Source organism: Siphateles boraxobius, unplaced genomic scaffold, assembly GCF_051911475.1.
Source record: "Siphateles boraxobius isolate OS27281-9 unplaced genomic scaffold, OSU_SipBor_1 19, whole genome shotgun sequence".
NCBI classification, from domain to species: Eukaryota; Metazoa; Chordata; class Actinopteri; order Cypriniformes; family Leuciscidae; genus Siphateles; species Siphateles boraxobius.
Window position 1 is genome coordinate 24,840,959 of NW_027508799.1, and position 18,684 is coordinate 24,859,642.

General features: G+C 36.2%; 2 protein-coding genes across 6 annotated transcripts; both read right to left on the reverse strand.

Annotated features, from left to right (window-relative positions):
* Nucleotides 1-748: 748 nt before the first annotated feature.
* On the reverse strand, nucleotides 749-9,137 carry smo (smoothened, frizzled class receptor). Its single transcript, XM_077234466.1, has 12 exons — nucleotides 8,320-9,137; nucleotides 7,299-7,507; nucleotides 7,011-7,220; nucleotides 6,697-6,869; nucleotides 6,276-6,495; nucleotides 4,971-5,094; nucleotides 4,772-4,864; nucleotides 4,453-4,561; nucleotides 4,135-4,320; nucleotides 3,883-4,031; nucleotides 3,577-3,711; nucleotides 749-3,078 (listed from the first exon to the last, which is right to left on the reverse strand). Exons 1-12 carry the CDS (start codon nucleotides 8,615-8,617, stop codon nucleotides 2,489-2,491), a joined length of 2,496 nt encoding a protein of 831 aa, XP_077090581.1. The 5' UTR covers nucleotides 8,618-9,137; the 3' UTR covers nucleotides 749-2,488.
* A 64-nt stretch (nucleotides 9,138-9,201) lies between these two features.
* Nucleotides 9,202-17,982, reverse strand: tspan33a (tetraspanin 33a). Of its 5 annotated transcripts, none has more exons than XM_077234469.1 (8): nucleotides 17,649-17,832; nucleotides 15,602-15,656; nucleotides 14,221-14,351; nucleotides 13,865-13,939; nucleotides 13,094-13,189; nucleotides 12,880-13,008; nucleotides 12,300-12,461; nucleotides 9,202-9,378 (listed from the first exon to the last, which is right to left on the reverse strand). In XM_077234469.1, the coding sequence occupies exons 1-8, from the start codon at nucleotides 17,733-17,735 to the stop codon at nucleotides 9,277-9,279; spliced, it is 837 nt and encodes a 278-aa protein (XP_077090584.1). In that variant the 5' UTR covers nucleotides 17,736-17,832; the 3' UTR covers nucleotides 9,202-9,276. The 5 variants fall into 5 exon arrangements, with proteins under 5 accessions (XP_077090584.1, XP_077090583.1, XP_077090582.1 ...); XM_077234468.1 differs by lacking the exon at nucleotides 9,202-9,378 and adding an exon at nucleotides 11,380-11,743 and having other exon boundaries at nucleotides 14,221-14,348; nucleotides 17,649-17,982; XM_077234467.1 differs by lacking the exon at nucleotides 9,202-9,378 and adding an exon at nucleotides 11,380-11,743 and having other exon boundaries at nucleotides 17,649-17,982.
* Nucleotides 17,983-18,684: the final 702 nt, after the last annotated feature.

Consider the following 18,684-nt stretch of genomic DNA (forward strand, 5'->3'; position numbering starts at 1 on the left):
TCATGTCATAGTAATCGGTTTAGGTTTAGGTAATAGGTTTTTCATATTATACAGTTAGGGATTTTCAGGGATCTTTTTTCTGAAGGTGAAATAATCGCTCCAGAATGTGGCAATGTTCTTATGAGAGTGTCACTGAATCGTTTACTTAGCCTATTTTTTCAAAAACACAGATTCATTCAGGAACGAAACACCACTGATGTGTCTCTAGGAGATCGTTGGTGGAGCAAAACAAACTGACTGCCAAAATTGTGCCTAAAATGTAAGTTATCTACTCAGTATTAGCTTTTTTCTTATTGAACTATGGTATAAGCAAATAGCCTATCACACTTACAAGCAGAACACTCCTGTTCAATCTATTTTATGGAGTGAATAAAATCTAAATATTAGCTCATATATGAGCTATTGAGCATTTTTTGTGTTTATTTGTATATAAACTATGTACAAATATGACCCCTCTTTCAAAACACTGCCAGCTCACCAGCTGCTTAACGGTTGATTCAGGTTTATACTCTTTTTCATAAGTATCTGTGAGTACAGGAATAACAATGAGAGAAAGATATATCTTTCTTTCTTTATGTACTACTAAATAGTCTTATGTAGTAGAGATGCACCATTTAACTGCAAAATAAAATATATATATATATATTCTCAGTGACACGAAATGTATTTAATCACTAAACATAATTTCCTTTTTCAGGTGTATAATGAAAATAACCTGGATGCATTCAACATTTTATAATCTGAATCCTTTTGTTTTACTCAGTTTCAGTACATTTTATTCATTAATGGTGTGTGTCAATATTAAAATATATACAATAGAACAAAACTTTGGCAGAAAAAACAAAGATACACACAAACACATGAAAATACTGACATAAAATAGTATTGATGAGGACAGACTGGCTCTTATGAGGGAATAACAGCAACAGTGATGGGGAAAAACATATCGCAGTCACAGAGCACAAGCATCTTCATTAAACACTTTTTATTAACATACATTCTTGAAGGACAGCTTCAAATTGTCAGAAAAATGCTGCACAGCTGCTTTTTTTGTTAATATTTCCACTTGATAACAATCTAGGCAAAACAAGATAAAATATAAAAAGCATCAATAAGCTCAACAACTCAAACTAAATTCTGTAAGTGTATGAAGCAAAATTACTCCAAAGGATGTAGGAAACAAAAATGTAATCTAAAGTATGTACAGTTTGAAATAATATAAAATAAAACTGGTGGAAGAAAAAACAATCGAAAATACAAAAATATTTTTTTTAATAGCACTGTACAGAAATATTTGTCAACGGAAACAGAATCTTACAGAACCATTGGCATTTTGAGCTACAATTTTAAAAAGTTTTTAAACTGACAAAAAAAAAAGCCCTTTATTTTCTCTTACTCTTTGAGTGAGAGGTGGACTTGTTTGTAATTGCACCAGGCAATTTTTTTCAAAAACAAAAAGTAACAATAATAGCTATGAATAGATTATCTTTTTCGGAAGAAATAGCACTTTTGTCAGTTACTTTTCTTTATGTCTATAAAACTGTAGTGAGATTTTCAAACAGATACAATAAAGACTTTTTTTTCAGAACAATGAGTTGGTTGGTTTTAAAAATACCTTTCCCCATTTCAGTGTAATATCTGGGGAAAATTTTTAAATAAGCCATCTGTACACCGATTCCCCCAAAAAACACTGTATGTGTGTTTGAATATGCCGACACAGCAACATTGGCTCAACCAATTGAGTATTTTGACTGACTAATAGCTGGCAAGGAAAACGGTTTGATAATTTTTACCAAAACTGGATCATACAATCGCTGGACCGCTCAAAAGTTACGCTGAAGCAAATTCAACAATTTCGGCCCAAAATTAGATGAGAGGCTGTATCTTGGCAATACTTCGATCTATCGAAAATGTACACTTGGTACACTTTATCGGCACAATGATCTGAGGGCAAATACCAAATTTGGTTAAAGCGTCACCAACAGGTCAAGTGATCTGAAAATTGTCTATTTTTGAACATGGCGTGTGTTCTAGGTGGGATATCAATTTAAAGTGACCAATGAGAGACAGAGAAACCTATTTGAAAATAGTCTTCTTTTTTTGTGTGATTCCACCTGGTGACTCCAGTGCTGCAGAAATTACACACTTCCCCTTGAAGCCGAGATCTGAATTATGCTGCATTCTTGAATAAAGCCCCATGGCACACTAACCTGTTTCCAAACATATTACCCCACTTGGCAAACTAAACCATAAAAGTGCAGAATCACAAGCAGGATGTTATGAAATCCACGCTGAAGACACAAATATCTTTTTAATAATGTTTCATAACTCCAGTTCAAATTCATAATATCATGAGGGTTGCATAAAAAAGCATTATCCTTTAGAAAAGCGGAGCTGACACAGCAGTTCCCTCCTGCTCCAGGTTCATTGTTTGGCATGAGTATCCAGCACCTTTTATGCACAATATGAGCACCAACAACTCCAAGACTTAAAAATCCGAGTCAGCATCCAATAGCTCAGCCTCCATTAAATTGGTTCTGGAATGTATTGGTACACCCCTCCTGCAATCTGCCTGTGGCACAACGGCAGTCCTGCCAGCATCCATCATAGAAGCCTCCTGTCCAAGGTGCCGGAAAACTCCATTAGGTCGCCATGATGATTGCTGGAAGCAGTCTTGCACACTATCTCTTAAAGTCAGGGGATTGGCAAGGGGGAGACTGGAGGGTTTATTGTGTAAATATCCCAACCCACCGTACCTCTCCTGATAAGGAAGAGGACATGAAGGCCTGAATTCTGGGAAGGCACCAGGTAGCATATCCTGTTCCTCCTGCTGCTGTCGCTGCTGCTCCCACAGGTTTGCCACCAGACTCCGATGACTGGGAAGTTTTGGAAGGCGCGGCACTGCACTGGAGCCAAACTCTCTACGGTGGTAGGCAGGATTCCCTTCGTCCGCTGCAGGTCCCATTGGCCGTATTTCCTTTCTTCTTCCTTTTTTCTTCTTCTTCTTTCTTTTCATCATTTCAGGAGAAATTTCTGCTTCAACCATCCAAAGTTTATTCCTTCCTTCTGGATGTGGAACTGCAGGGAAAAATGCTATTAATTATTGTAGTAAAAATAATTAATATTACACAGTATACGGTGTAGTAAAATTACGTTTTATTGTTGTTGTTTTTGTTCAATTATACAAAAATTCTGCTATTTGCCTTCAGTTACAGTTAAAGAGATACTTCACCCAAAAATTTAAATTCTGTAATCATTTACTCACACTCATGTTGACCCAAACCTGTATGAACTTCTTTCTTCTGCTGAACACAAAAGAACATATTTTGAAGAATGTGGGTAACCAATCAGTTTATGGTAGGCATTGAATTCCATAGTATATTTTTTTTCATACAATGGAAGTCAATGGTTACTTTCAACTTTTCGGTTACCCACATTCTTCAAAATATCTTCTGTGTTTTGCAGAAGAAAGAAATTCATACGGATTTGTAACAACTTGAGGGTGAATAAATGATGTATCCCTTTAACTACTGATTATATATTAATCAATTATTATTTAAGAACTAGAGCACTAACCAGGCGTTCCGGTGGGTGTCACTGAGATATCCTGCGGTAAAATTGCCCCTCTTCTAGCCACCATCTTGGTCACATGTTGGGCCCATGCAGAAGACATTTCCATTGATGGTTCATTCAGGTCAAAGTTGATACCCGCTGCAAGTGTTTTAAAAAATCTGATGTTATTTATTTGTGTTATATAGGTAGCAAAAACATTTTCAGATGTGACAGGTTGACAGTTTGTGGAGTGTCTTTTAGCTTTCAATATTCTAGCGTACTCCTAAAAGTTGACAAAATTATCTTTAGCATGTAGAAGGAGGTGCTTACCCACAGGTCCCTCATGAGAAACGGTGTGCATGCTGAAGGACAACTCTTTCTCTGGATCCTTCTGCAGTTCTTTTCGCTTTGAGAATGCCTTGGCAATCATTTTACTCTTCTTAATGCGTTTCGGCTCATCATCACTTCGTCCAATGATTCTTGGAATTGAGAGAAAACAGTTCATATTAGACTTATTTTTATTTTATTTATTATGACATACAAAATATTATATAAAAAATAATTTGTATGTTTGTTACATACCTGAACCAGGTACGTTTCCAGATAAGGATTGTGGCCTTCGTCCAAACCCATGTGCTCATTGCAATGCCTGTGCCGAACATTGAGAAGAGGTTGATCTTCTCTACCAGAAGACTTGGCCTGTTCTTGATGGCACACTCTGGGATTGGCTTGTTTGTTTGGTGAGCTATGGTGACATTAGCCTCACATCTGTATTAAAAACAACATTTGTTATATGACAGCACTAGTAGCTCTCTACAGTATCACAACCACAGGACACTGTATGGTAGATAAGGTAAAACACGGATTGTTAATGTAGGTGTATTATAGAAAAAGACTCACAGTACATATTCTCTGAAGCTTTTTTCCCACTCCGCTTGATTGAAAAAGTCATAGAAATGGCAGCCGAAAGTGATTAAAACAAAACCAAAGGCCAAGAATCCAAATATACCTGAGAAATGAAAACATTGCAATTTGTCATATAGATAGGTGGAATAATTAAATAGCATAATTTTATTACGCTGGCCGGAGTATAATTACTTACCTCTATTACTGACATTTGCATTGTCATAATTTGGTGTGCTTTTCATTTTTTTTTTTTGATGAAAGCATTACATGCTGTGTGATGTGCAAAGAATTTCAAGAGGAAACCCAAACTTACCAAGCCTCAGCATGGTTTCATTGATTTTACTTGCAGCTTTTTCACTGAGTAGCCCCGGGTGGTTACTCTTAATGGAAAACAATGTCATAACCCCTGGAAAATGAGATTATGATATCAATCCACATAGATGATTACATCTAGGTAAATCTCTTTATGGCATGTCCAACTGTCAAACAGAATGAAAATATATTTCTCACACCTCGTATCAGGAAATAGCCGCCAACGACAAGGACCACACCGATAGGAGCCAGAACAAACCCTGCCCGGTATTTATAGTTCTTATAGCCGACAAAGCAAATGCCGCTAACTGAATCTCCATCCACCTGTGGATTATTTAAAAGTTTCATATATTCAGAATAATCACTCTGAATATGCTGATATTAAAGGAGAACTCTGGGCAATTTTTAAGTTAATCTTGATCGTTAGACCTTTGTGAGTACTGACTATAGAAAAAAAAACGAACCGGATTGGTGCTTGCTACGCGGAGCTGCGACCGCGAATGCCCAGAGCTCCCACCCAGCTAAAACGGCAGCTATGGGGGCATGGACATAAAGAGCGTTTTTGAACCTCTTAACAGACACAAAATGCAATTAAAATGTCTTTCCAACATGAACAGGGACCCTACATGTGAACAAGATGCGTTTAGCAACTTAGCCATTGTTTCAACTCACCTAAATAGTCTTTTAGACAGCAAGCTGTAGTCTCGCGCTGCAGTCCCATGCTGTAGCCGGAAAAGGTAAACAATGTCCAGGTGGGAGGAGCGTTGATCATGTGCGACGAGTTATGATCAGAGTTGCTTACAAGTGAAGTAATGGTTCGTGTTTGTGCCTTTCCGAATTGTGGCAACAGAATGCGAAAATATAAGAGCTTAAATTTTCATCGTCTTCCTTTCCATGACCTCGAGATTCTGCAGTTGTGGCTAGTTGTACTTCAACTTGATGTGCAAACTCCCGTAGAAGTACTAAGTGCTAAAGATTACCGCATTTGCAGTGAACACTTGACAAGGATGACTACACACACTCAACACAGCGGGGCCGTTTGAAGAAAAATGCCATTCCATGTACGAAGACTCGTCGCACATGATCAACGCTCCTCCCACCTGGACATTGTTTACCTTTTCCGGCTACAGCACGGGACTGCAGCGCGAGACTACAGCTTGCCGTCTAAAAGACTATTTAGGTGAGTTGAAACAATGGCTAAGTTGCTAAACGCATCTTGTTCACATGTAGGGTCCCTGTTCATGTTGGACAGACATTTTAATTGCATTTTGTGTCTGTTAAGAGGCTCAAAAACGCTCTTTATGTCCATGCCCCCATAGCTGCCGTTTTAGCTGAGGGGGAGCTCTGGGCATTCGCGGTCGCAGCTCCGCGTAGCAAGCACCAATCCGGTTCGTTTTTTTTTCTATAGTCAGTACTCACAAAGGTCTAACGATCAAGATTAACTTAAAAATTGCCCGGAGTTCTCCTTTAACCGTGCAAAAAAAATAAGACAAGAGTAGCCTCACCTCTGCAATGGCCAGAATAGCAACTGTTAGTATGAAAGGAATAGACCATGTGACCAGGTGGAAATAGGACGTTTTCCCATAAAGAGGCTGATGGGTAGTGCCCAGGGCTTTGAATGATGTGTGCCAGGCATAAGTCAGCATAACGAACCAAATGACACCAGACATAAGAGAGTAATACACAATGACAAAGATAATCACACATGACAGCGTCTCGGTGGACCTAGAGAAAAATAAGCCATGGAAAATGGGTATTATTCATACAGAAATATTTGGTAAGTGATAATTATATTGCTATTATTGTTCAGTCCAATTACTTTTCTTGGCTATCAAATGTTCCTGACAGTCAATGTTTGTAACATGCAGCGTAACTCAAATTTCCTGCAATCCAATCTTTTGGATTTTCCGCTGGCTTCATACTTACGTTGGCTCTCCAAGCCGCATAGTATCGTCGCTTTTGCACACAATCTCCTTGCGGGCTCCATCCATGAACTGAGCGAGCCATCCAATACTTCCGATAAAGAAACACGCGTTGACATAGAAGAGGATCACAGCGGGGTAACGGTTGGAATTCTTCCAGTCAGCGAGAAATGTAGCCTGTGGGAAATTGTAAGCAGGAATAACATTCAAAATTAAAGACTGTAGCCCAAACGTGAGCTGATTTCTGTCAAAATACTGCACACCAGGAAGTCAGCCAGCCTGAGGAAGTCAGCCAAACGTCTTTGCCAGTTCACCTACCAGTGTGAAGAAGGTACATAAGAGAGTGAGTGAGCCGAAGATGGCAATGTAGCCATGCATGTCCGAGTGCTCGTTTTCCGTGAACAGAGGATTGTTGCACTGGATCCCACAGCCTTCCACGTCCTTGTACCAACTTGCCTGGATGTCAGTTTTGACAAGGGGAGCCTCACACTGTCCTGATGTGTTGAATTTGATCTTCTGGACCTCATTCTGAAAGTCAAAAGTCAATTTGGTCACATCACAGGCAATTCAGACCATTCTGGGCATACGCAAAAATGGATGATTTACCTGGCAACCCTTAGGGAACTGCTCCTTGTTTTCACACTTGAGGAAGTTGGGCCAGCCCCTCTCCCGCTCCACAATACTGCAAGGTTTGCGTGTAGCTTGGCACAGGTGTTGGCTGGGCAGTTCGACCTTTCCATTCTCACACTTTGGCATGTAAACGGCACACAGCAATGGCTGAATGACGGCCCAACAGCGAGGAGCATTTCTCAACCCTTGGCACAAGAGATTGAGAGATTAGATGTTAATTGACTGAGAAAATAGTGTCTCAATTCTTATTAGGTGTCTGGTTAAGATCCTGATGGTTTGTCAAAGTAATATTTATAGAAATAAACCAGGATATTTAGTTAAGTTCAACAGCATCGAGTGGATACTTAAATATCTTGTAGTTTTCTTTTTCGTATGTCAATTGCCATTCGCAATGGACTTTCAGGCACAATACTGAGAACTTTGGGATTAAGGTGTGAATGTGACAGGAAAGGGGTGGATTGGTCATTATGGGGTACTTGAGGAAAATTAAGAACAGGATGGCATTAAAAACTGATGCAAAAGTCATCTAAGAATGTATTTTAATAATTGACAATTAATTTTAATACACGGTAAAAAATGATATGATCAATAAGTTATGACAATGCTTGTACATGCTTTAACTGATCAAAATAAGTTAAGCAATTTTCCATTTTTTTATAAGTTATACAAGATTCAACTCATTTTTTAAAGTCAGTTTAGTGTAATTTAAGTTAAAAAGACTTAAACTTCCAAGTTGATTGTACTTTGCAGGGGTTTTTTTACAGTGTGTAGGCCTATGCCAAAATCTTTATGGCAAAGTTAATATTATTTATGTTCTGCAGCCAATTTGCATAGGAATCATTTTGTTCAGCAATATTAAGCTTTCTTATGCAATAGGTTTAAAAAACACATACGATCGAAAAACTTTAATCATGGCAATTTTATTCAAGTGTACAATAATTAAAATAACTTAATTAGTTTTTGCATTTATGCATTATATAATAAAACAGTATCTTACCAGACCACATGGCCAGTTTCTCAAAGGCTTCCTCCTGAGTTTCTGAGTCTTCAGCCAGAATTAGAGAAGTGTGTGTGTACGGCAAAGGTGAGCCTAGGCACGTATTGTATTTTAGCACTTCGCAAGTGGTCGATTTCTTACAAAAGTCGTTGGATACCGTTTCATTTGGGTGCAAGATGACCGCCCGAGCGACCATAGAGGTGGCTGCCCAGATCCAAAGCATCCAAAAGCCTCCAACAATGGAGCAGAGGCGCCTGGAGGACATCTTGGGAGACGCAACAATGTATCGATGTTTCATCAAATGTTTCTAATTAAACTCTCGTTCTCCACTCGCGCGCAATGCGCTTGAAGGTTTCAAACAAAGCCAAAGAGTGAATATTTGCTAGATTCCTGATTCGACATTTCCCCCGTTAAAAGAAATGTCTTTTCGTCCGATTCCAAAGTTTTTTATGCCTCTTTTCTCGCTCACATACTACTGAAAATCTCGTCATCATACAAATGCGGTGCGTAAAAGTACAAAACAAAAGAATCTTATTAAGCTTCAGCGCAAAGTTTAGCTCAGCTCCGTTTTTCCTTATTCTAAAATGTTGAAGAAACCAAATAGCTTTCACCATCCCCCACTTTTGTGATGGAGGAAAAAAATGTTGCCTTGAAAAGTCTGGGACTGTAACTTGATCCCGGGGCTGCGCGCTCCGTCCCCCTTCAGCGCGTCCCCGCGCCCCCAAGTTTACAGCAAAACCAGAGTGCGAGAAATGTTATCAAAACTCATCTGCCCATCGGATGGACATACTGAATCCAGTGATACTCAAATATCTTTCACAAAAATCTTTTTTTTGTCTTGTCTCTGGTATGCACACGGAGAGGGTACACACACACACACAAACACTCACACGAATAACAAAAACTTCTGCTCCCCTCCCATCCCCCTCATGCTGGGGAAAAGCAACCCATGCCAGCTTATACAGAATATTTACATGCTTCACTCATACCTTCCCTCATGTCCGATATGATCATTTTTACTTCTCTTACTTTTCTTCCTTTTGTCTTCATTTCTTCTAGCTACATGAGAAATAAAGAATGAGAACAATTTTAAGTGTACCCTGAAAGTGGTTGGCTATGATCAAAAAAGTTTATTTACTATATAAAAAAAATAAATCACTGTAAAAAAAAAAGCTGCCCTAAATTTTTAAGTACAATCAACTTGGATATTTAAGCCATTTAATCCACATTGCACTGTCACTGAATTAGTTGAATCTTGTACAACTTGTAAAAAAGTTGAAAAATACTTAACTTATTTTGATGAGTTAAATGTGTAAAACATTAGTTGATCAACTTATTGATCATATTTTTTTAGTGTATATTTATATTTATGTTTTTTTTAACTAAATATCTCTCTTATAATTGTTTAAGTAATATTTTTTGATATTTTGCCTTTATTCTCAGATTCACCAAAAGAAAAAACATGCTTTGGCAAATCATGCTTTGACAAATTATGCTATGGCATAATTATGTCATTAAGTGTCTACATTTTATATCACAGTTATAATAATTATGACTAAGTATCTCAGTTTCGACTTTGGTATTTTAAAAACTTCAACTTTTCATCTCATAATTTTGACTTTTAACTCATTATTATGACGGCATCTCATAATTGATAATAATATATTTACATAATAATAATAATAATCATAATTTGGTAAGTGGTGGAAAGGGGCTTTCATAGTGATAAGAAAGGAACAGGATGTTGTCAATTTAATATATACACAAATGTAATGATGGTTAAAAATTTTGGGTGTGTGATTCATAACACTATAGTGAAGAACGCAATGAACAGGATATAGACAATTTAAACTAATGCACAATATACAATATACATACAAAATGTACTTTAAATACTTTCACTTGGAGTGTCAATATTGAAATCTTGTATTGTAGACTATAAAACTAAAAAACTAAAACAGGACTTTTATGTTGATGATGTACCTTTAGGACACATTGCACCATGTTTACAGTGATTGTGATTCATGACTGAGCTCATCTCATTTAATCGTTTCAAATCGTAATTTTTTCCCATCTTATTCCCATGGTTCCAATTTGGCTGTTGCGATGGAAACTAAAAGAAATTCTCAAGGGAGGAGAATAAACTTTGTATAGTTTAGTGTATCAGATTTAGACAGCAGCACTTGTTGGTGTGGAAGTGGTTGGTAAGCTATCCTGCATGTCCCTGCACAGGGCCTCCTTAAAAAGCCCATCTAACATGGCTGCTGTTGAATAAGTCAGAGAGAGGCACAGACCGGGGACCACACACAGACACACACTCAAGCTCCAAATGGGAGAGCCTGGCCCGAAAAGTCTACCTCCCTCTCTTTCTCTACACAAAGTTTATTGCTTTCCTCCTATACTGTGACATAAAATACCTCTGCAGTGTTTTCACATTTCGTGTTTTCCCCCACTGGCCTTTAAACAACATTAACAAACTGAAGGTGTCTGCCACACTGTCTGTTTGGATTTCCAAATGAGTTATGGATAAAAGCCTCATGAAATTTCGGCTCTCGGCTGTTCTCAGTACGCTGCACCCTTGGTTTCTCTGTTGAGTGCTCTACACCTGGTATGCATTTCCTACCATGTCTATGAATGCGTCTTTGTAGCGTGTTAGACTACAACTGACCACCAATAAAATCCCTGAGCATCCATGTGCAACACCGGCTAATGAAACGGGGAATCAATTATGTGCTTTTGCATATTTGTATCCTTATAACTGTGAATAATAATAATAATTAATTTTGTTCAAATAAAATATAAATATTTATTAATTATAATAATAATTCTAATACCGGCTAACAATGTTAATACAAAACAGAAAATTAAAGTTTCATTTAGTTAAATATATATATTTTATATATATATATATATATATATATATATATATATATATATATATGTATATATATGTATTTATATATATATATATATACACACACACACACTGTATATTCAACCTCAGATGTTCATGATATCTGCCAAAAAAAAGTTTGTTTTTAAAAATGTCCATACTTGAAATTTTATGTGACACTCAAAATAGTTTTATTGACCTATTGATCTTCAGTTCGCTAACACAATATTTATACAGACATTCTGATTCATGAAATACCAAACAAATGACCTTATACTTGAAAACATGACTGCCTGTTCTTAAGCGTAGTTTTTCTTATTCAAAAGCCAGTCCAAGTCAGTCACTTCATGCAGCAATGAGTTTTCTACAGAAATGCATATATGTATATATATTTCTTTTTTTTTTAAATTATATATTTTTTTGCCAGTTTCTTCTCCAGGGGTCTGAGCGATGTTGTTGGTTGTAATTCTGTAGTTTAATTTGATCCTGAATTTGATCAATAAGGATCTGAGAGAGGAGGATCCCAGCCAGCTAAAAAAGAGAAGAGAACAGGCTGTCAGTTCAAACTTAATCTAGATACTTAAAGATGCTTGAATATAGATGTGATTTATAGATGCTTAAATATAAATGCATAATGTAGCCTGTTTGAAATAAGACTAAATCTGCTCACCCACAATTGACATTATTTAATTTTTCAACTTTTATTTAATTTTAAAGTTGCGATTAAATCAATAGACAATCCTTATTTTTTATGGAATATTGCAGTATTTATATTGAATAAGCTGTGCACATCATTTTTTAAAAATAACTTCCCCTCCCTCTTGCAGCGACACCTTTTCTCTTCTCTGATGATGTGTTTCTGTCATGAGGGCAGGACAATAACCTGTCACTCACATGACATCACAGCAATAGCAAAACAAAACCATTCAATTAATTCCCGATGGAAAAAATCATGTCCCACCCTACATTTTTTTTCTTTTCGAGAGGCCATTTTATTCATGTCACAATAGGGAAGAAAAGACTATAGCAACTTCCCTCTCATGCCAACATGAAGCAGATTGCCCTCTAATCCCATATCAGGGTTTACCTGTGGGATGGCCAGGCCCAGTGCGATGCCTCCCAACAGAAACAGGTTACTGTGGATCCAGTTCACCACATTATCAATGCAGCCATTGGTATTGATGAAGGCACCAGCTGAAACATATTCCAGCTCCTGCATCCTATGACCACACATGGTATTTATAACAGTCTGATAAAACAGACAAAAGGCAAGGTGGTATTAGGAGGAGGGACATTTAACATATTCTTAATATATTTATAATATTATAATTAAATACAAAAATAGTATCAATAACATTTCATATATTAATTATTTATAATATGTTTCTAATTAACACATTTTAGATATTTAACATTTAATTATATTCTAATATATTCAAATGTAATTATATATTATTGAATATATTAAAGTATATTACATACAGTATATAATATTTAAAAGTACAAACGAACTTTTTGGAGCCCAATTGCAGAAACAATTTATTGTGTTTACATGTGTATATATCCCTACAACTGTGAATAATAATAATAATTCCTTCTGTTAAATTGATAATAATATATATATATATTATATTCCAAATCTCTTTTTTTTGGAGGCCCTTTCTCACCTCCACTTTGGAGAGCAGGCAGCAGGAGAAGGGTACAGAACAGCGCTCTCTGCTAGGGTTCTCTTTTGAGCAATTGAAGTACATGTTCTGAGACCAATCCATGTAAGAGACCCCCCCGCAGCAGTTAAACTGATCATAACACAAAACAGAAACATCATTACCAGCCATTACAAACTATTATTTTGCATTATATACATATATACATTATCCTGACCTGTTTTTGTCCATAGTCGATGAGGTTCTGTAGGTCTAAATCATCCCTGTAATGCTTGATGGCACTGTCAACCATTTCTGTAACTTTGCCCCGTGCCTGTAAGGGATAATTGAAAAGATTGTTTTTTTTTTGTGTCAGATTTATTAAAAGGGTAATTTAAAGAGCTCATTCTTTTGTTCAATTGTTGTTAGCTAAAGGTATAGTTCGTCCAAAAATGAACATTTTGTCCGTATGAATCTGTTGAACCCAAAAAGAAGATATTTGAAAGAATGTTGGTAATCAAACAGTTGACGACATCCATAGTATTTTTTTTCCTACTATGGAAGTCAATGGGTGCCATCAACTTTCTTGTTACCAACATTCTTCAAAATATGTTCTTTTGTGTTGAGGGTGAGTAAATCCTTTTTAGATGAACTATCCCTTAAATACACTGGTAGATGGCAGACACTAGAGGGCGCATCGTGTCAACTAAAAACCCGTTTTTGTGACAATGGGTTTTGTTATAGCATGTCCAGACTGTTTATCCCTGTTCATACAAAGCCTTCACAAATACAGGGGTAGTTAATTGTACACTAAAACACTATACTGTAATCTGATGAATTAAAAGTAAATCAAACAAATAAAAGGTAACATTTTGATTTAAATGAGCGTCAATCACTTGAGCAAATAAATTCCAAGTTTACATTAGCTCTAAAAAATGGATATACTCAAGCTTGCTTTGTTGTAGCACTGGCATTAGCCTACTAATCTGATTCATGATGCTTTTTTTACCTTGTCCGAGAAGACAAAACCCAGAACACCAGCCACTAGCTGCATCAGAAAGATGATAGTCAAGATGATGCAGAACTGCAGAGGAATCAGAGTTTGCTATTAGGGGTTGCTTTGTATTTGACATTTTCTATGTAAAATGTATGTTGTTTGATGCTGCATGTATTTTTATCTCCTCTAATGACCAACTTTGTCCTGATTAAAAACGTACCAACGCTGTTATGGAAACAATGATTCAAATTACACATATCATGTAGCTAAATTCTGATGTACCATTCTCAATATCATCTAAAAATGCCAAAGAAACTGTTCTGTCCTGATGTGACAGTTTTGATCAGGCATCTGGCTTTATTACTGACCGTCTGCAGTAAGCATATGTTCTCCCTCAGAGAACCCACACAGCCACAGAACGTGACGAAGAACATGAGAACGCCCACTATCATCAGTAACAGAGCAGGATCCACTGTCAGACAGGCCAGCACTGTCTCTGCTGTGCAAAACAGAGCAGATTAGATAGATAAATAGAAACTTAAATAGATAAATAGAAACACAGAAAAATAGTTTTTGTGGCATACTTACACAAAGGAGAGATAAATGCTATAATACTGTATGTATAATACCGGTCAAACATTTGGAATAATTTAAGTAATTTGAAGTTTATTATGCTCACTAAATCTGCATTTGTTTGACAAAAGTAAAGCTAAAGCAGTGTTATTGTGAAATATTATTATAATAAAAAATAACTGTTTACTGTTTAACATGTAAGTGCTGAAATATGCTAATTTGGTGCTCAATTATTATAAATTATTTTAGTTCTCAATGTTTTATAATGGGTCTCATTATTAATGTTGACAACATTAATATGTATGTGGAAACCAAGATTATTATTTGTTTCAGAATTCTTTGTTAAATTGAAAGTTAAAAAAAGTTAAAAAAATATTTCTAATGTATTTACTTTCATTTTTGAACAATTTAATGTGTCCTTGCTGAAAAATTATTTTGAATGGTAGTGTATCACCCACAAAAAATATTAAGCAGCACAACTGTTTTTAACAATTGATAATAATAACGTTTCTTCAGCAGAAAATCAGCAAAATAGAATGATTTCATAAGTATCATGTGACACTGAAGACTGAAAATTCAGCTTTGTCTTCACAGGAATAAGTAACATTTTTAAATATATTAAAATAGACAACAGTTATTTAAAATTGTAATAATATTTCACAATACGGTTTTTACTTTATTTTTCATCAAATAAATGCAGCCTTGGTGAGCATGAGAGACTTTTCTCTGAATTATTTCAAACTTTAACTGGTAGTGTATGTAATTTTATTTATAAAAGTTTCACTTTATCTTGGTAACTCATATATTACTGGACACTTTCAATCATGGAATCAATTATTAATGGCTGACTTTCTACAATAGCACCAATTACTTAAAACTATTGCTTTTCCAATATAAGACTGCCTGAACCTTAATGCAAGTGATTGTGTATGATGACATGGCTATGAAGGGCATTAACAAGAGGCAATCTTCCAAATATTATTCTTTATACTTGTTAGATTAATCTAGTTTACAATATAACATTTGTACGGTCCTTTTCCATAGCTTAGTTGCTGCTTCTACACCAAAAACTGCAGCATCACCATATACTGTAAAATAGCTGAAATGCCTAGGAAGAAACCTACATAAATAGATATCTGAGGATGTACACACGGTAAAACAAGTAAACACACTTACCGTGTTTAACTATCCTGGAATAAACTCCAATAGATATCAGGGCCAGTGCTATTATCTATAACAGAAAGATAAGGAGTGAGTCTATGTTAAAACAGATGTTGTACAGAAATAGAATGGGATTCCTCTCCAGGGTGTGGCAGGATAACATCCATTCATCGGTTTTCCCAAATATAAAAGGATTTAAGTGTGTAAAATGCTTGACTAAGTAAAGACAAAAAAAAACAGAAAAAAAACACCTGACATTTCAGAGGGGAAAATGTAACCGCTTTTCACATACTTTTATTTTATACAGCATCAGCATACATGAAAGTTCATGAGAAGAGAAGAGCAGAGGAAATTCTGAAGTTTCAAGGTTCATTCACTCTTCGTTTCTCACACAACTAAAGCTCCCAAGTTTGTCTGACACAATGTAGCCCCCTTTCTCTGTCACAGCTATCCGGTTACTACGAAACTCCACATAGAAAGCTGTGTAGACTGAGATCACTTCAAAGCCAGAAAAAAATCCTAGTCGTTGCCTAAAGGAGCTTTTTAATGCATTTGAAAAGTACTTAAATTGGTCTAACTCAAATTATTTAGGTTTATTCATTATAATAATAAAGGTTAAATAATAATTTCATAATAATTAAATAATAATTCAGAGCTCATACTGTATTATAAAAATATTATTGAAAATGAACTATTAAAATGCATTTCCATGCATCTTCATTTTTGTTTTAGTCATTCCAATCAGTAATCATTTAAAATATGTTCTTTTTTTTTGTCATACGCACTAAAAGGAAGGAAACAAGCTGTCTGGGACACTGATCTAAGATGCTAGTTGGAATATTTGCTAATTTCCTGTAACACCCACAAACCGTAATAGGCCTACTGCATCACTTGTCACAAAGGTTTCACAAAGGTGAGAGCTTTAGCTTTGTATCAGTGCAGATTTGGGTTTAGTGCTTTTCTACAATGCATTGAGACCCCGTAGAAACTGCTCAGTAGTATTATACTGCATTACATAAAAAAGTGAGTTGTTCTTGAGGCTTTCAGCATGAAATCTCCTTCGGTATTTGCATGTGCATATTTGCACCAGCAAGTATGCAGTACACTCTTATAGCTAAAATCAACTGACTTCTACTTAAACCTACTGATTGCGTCCACTTACATTGTTAGATTGTTCTTGATGCCCTTCTGCAAATAACTAAAGTAATTATCCAAGACTGGTTTAAATATTTTGGGTGTCTGATTTTCCCTCTGAAGAGGCGATATTCATTTAAGTCTATTATTAACTAAATGCTACAGGGCAACAAATAAAAGAAGCATGGGGCCCCCACTCGTCCAAACACCCTGCAAGGCTCTATCAGCATATGAATCAATGAGACCCGCTGCTTAGCAACAGCCTCAAGTTCAGAAAAGTTTGGGAAAGTAAACTGGCAGTATCAAGAACTTCACAAAAGAGGGTTTTGTTGATGAGGTCTAATATGAACTCATTATTATTCTAGCGAGATCTTATCACGCAGCAGGGGCAAAATGCAGACAGTTCCCTAAGTGTAACTCAGTACATCAAGTCAAGATCAAACAGGTAAGGCTGTTGTACAATGCGTCATGAACTGTTCAGTATTTTTCGAAGTATTCAGAGATAGCCTGTGGTGCTGTAATTGGTGTTGAGACATGCCCATGGTTGATGTTTTCAGGGTTTGTTCATACCTTAATACCATGAATGCAGGTCTGTCTTTATGAATACACATAAGTCAAGTTGCTTTTAAAACACTGACTTGATCATCATTCAGTCTGCAAGTGAACTAAGTACATCTGTTTGTATATGAAAAGCTTGGTTGGTGTTTGAGCATGTAAAAGGGGGATTTTCAAAAGTCATTTGGTAAAGCATTAATCATTAAACCTCATCATGTGAGAAGTTAAAAAAGCAGCTCTATTATGCAGTATTTAGTCTCTGTTCTTATATAATAAAAACCTAGAGTTTTAAAAAAAGGCAGGCTATTTTTTATATTTTGTATGTGATATAATATAATATAAAATAAAATAAGTAAAAGTGAGCAGCACTTACCCAAAATAACATGTTAAATAAGAAAAGTAAATATTTCACCACTGGACTGACGAAAGTGAACTCCTCGTCTCTTTTGGCTTTTGCCATGATTAAAGGTTTGTGATGTCTCTCACCTACAAACCTTCAGTGTTCATTTAACTTGATCTATCTAGATTTTCATCCTGCTGAATTAAATCATCCATTCGCCTTTTTCGTCAAGTCTCTCGGTGTTCATTAAACACGCTAAAATCTAAAATCACAAGAACGCATCGCATTGAATCCGTGCTTGTTGTCTCAAAAGGCATTTCCTGATTTCGCTCTGAGTAAGCCGAAGAACAGCGGCCGCATGTGCGGTATGGAAACACCAGTGGGCGTTTCCTATTTACTTTACCAAAGAATCACCATGGGTGAGTGCGTTTGAATCTTTCTCAAATTGAGACCAAGCAAAACATTAACTATATTCTATCAGCATTATGCCCACTCAATAAGCATAAGGCACTTTTTATTCTCCTGTTGGATTTAGATGGAGATGATGAACCCTCCTGGAGACACCATGAAAGGCCCTCACACCCACTAAACATTGGACGTTGGATAGACGTACAGATCATGTCTATATTGGGTCCGTCGGTCCATGACAAATTCTGGACATCTATTCGACGTCCAAAACACTATGTGGATGTCCAACCATGACCCAACTTGGACGTCATGTTAACGTTCAACATTTAACCTTTGAACTGGGTCATTTTTTGACCTCATTTGGACGTCTATTACAGGTGCAGGAAACTTACATGATTAATATGCAATATTTTTTTATTTACAAATATCAACATTGTTGTTATCAACATGATTAATACATATGAATACAGATTATTTATAATTATTTAAGATAATTTTCCAAAAACTCCATTTGATCGTCTCAGCAGCATGCAGGTGATATCTGGAGACGCATACTAATGCTGTAGCTCAAACAGTAAAGTGTTGGTGCTTGCAATGCTAAGATCATGGGTTCGATTCCCAGGGTAAAGCAAGAACTGATAGGAATATCACTGTGGATAAA

Excerpts from the sequence above, each read along its gene's own strand:
- tspan33a (XM_077234467.1), bottom strand. The coding sequence starts at position 17,735 with ATGGCAAAAGCCAAAAGAGACGAGGAGTTCACTTTCGTCAGTCCAGTG. Across the intron at positions 13,190-13,864 it reads GTTTTGTCTTCTCGGACAAG|GCACGGGGCAAAGTTACAGA; the intron begins GTAAAAAAAGCA and ends TATCCCTTACAG. Across the intron at positions 12,462-12,879 it reads GCCTGCTCTCCAAAGTGGAG|ACTGTTATAAATACCATGTG; the intron begins GTGAGAAAGGGC and ends CTGTTTTATCAG.
- smo (XM_077234466.1), bottom strand. The coding sequence starts at position 8,617 with ATGAAACATCGATACATTGTTGCGTCTCCCAAGATGTCCTCCAGGCGC. Across the intron at positions 7,508-8,319 it reads GAAACTGGCCATGTGGTCTG|GGTTGAGAAATGCTCCTCGC; the intron begins GTAAGATACTGT and ends TCTTGTGCCAAG. Across the intron at positions 4,865-4,970 it reads CGGCTATTTCCTGATACGAG|GGGTTATGACATTGTTTTCC; the intron begins GTGTGAGAAATA and ends CTCATTTTCCAG.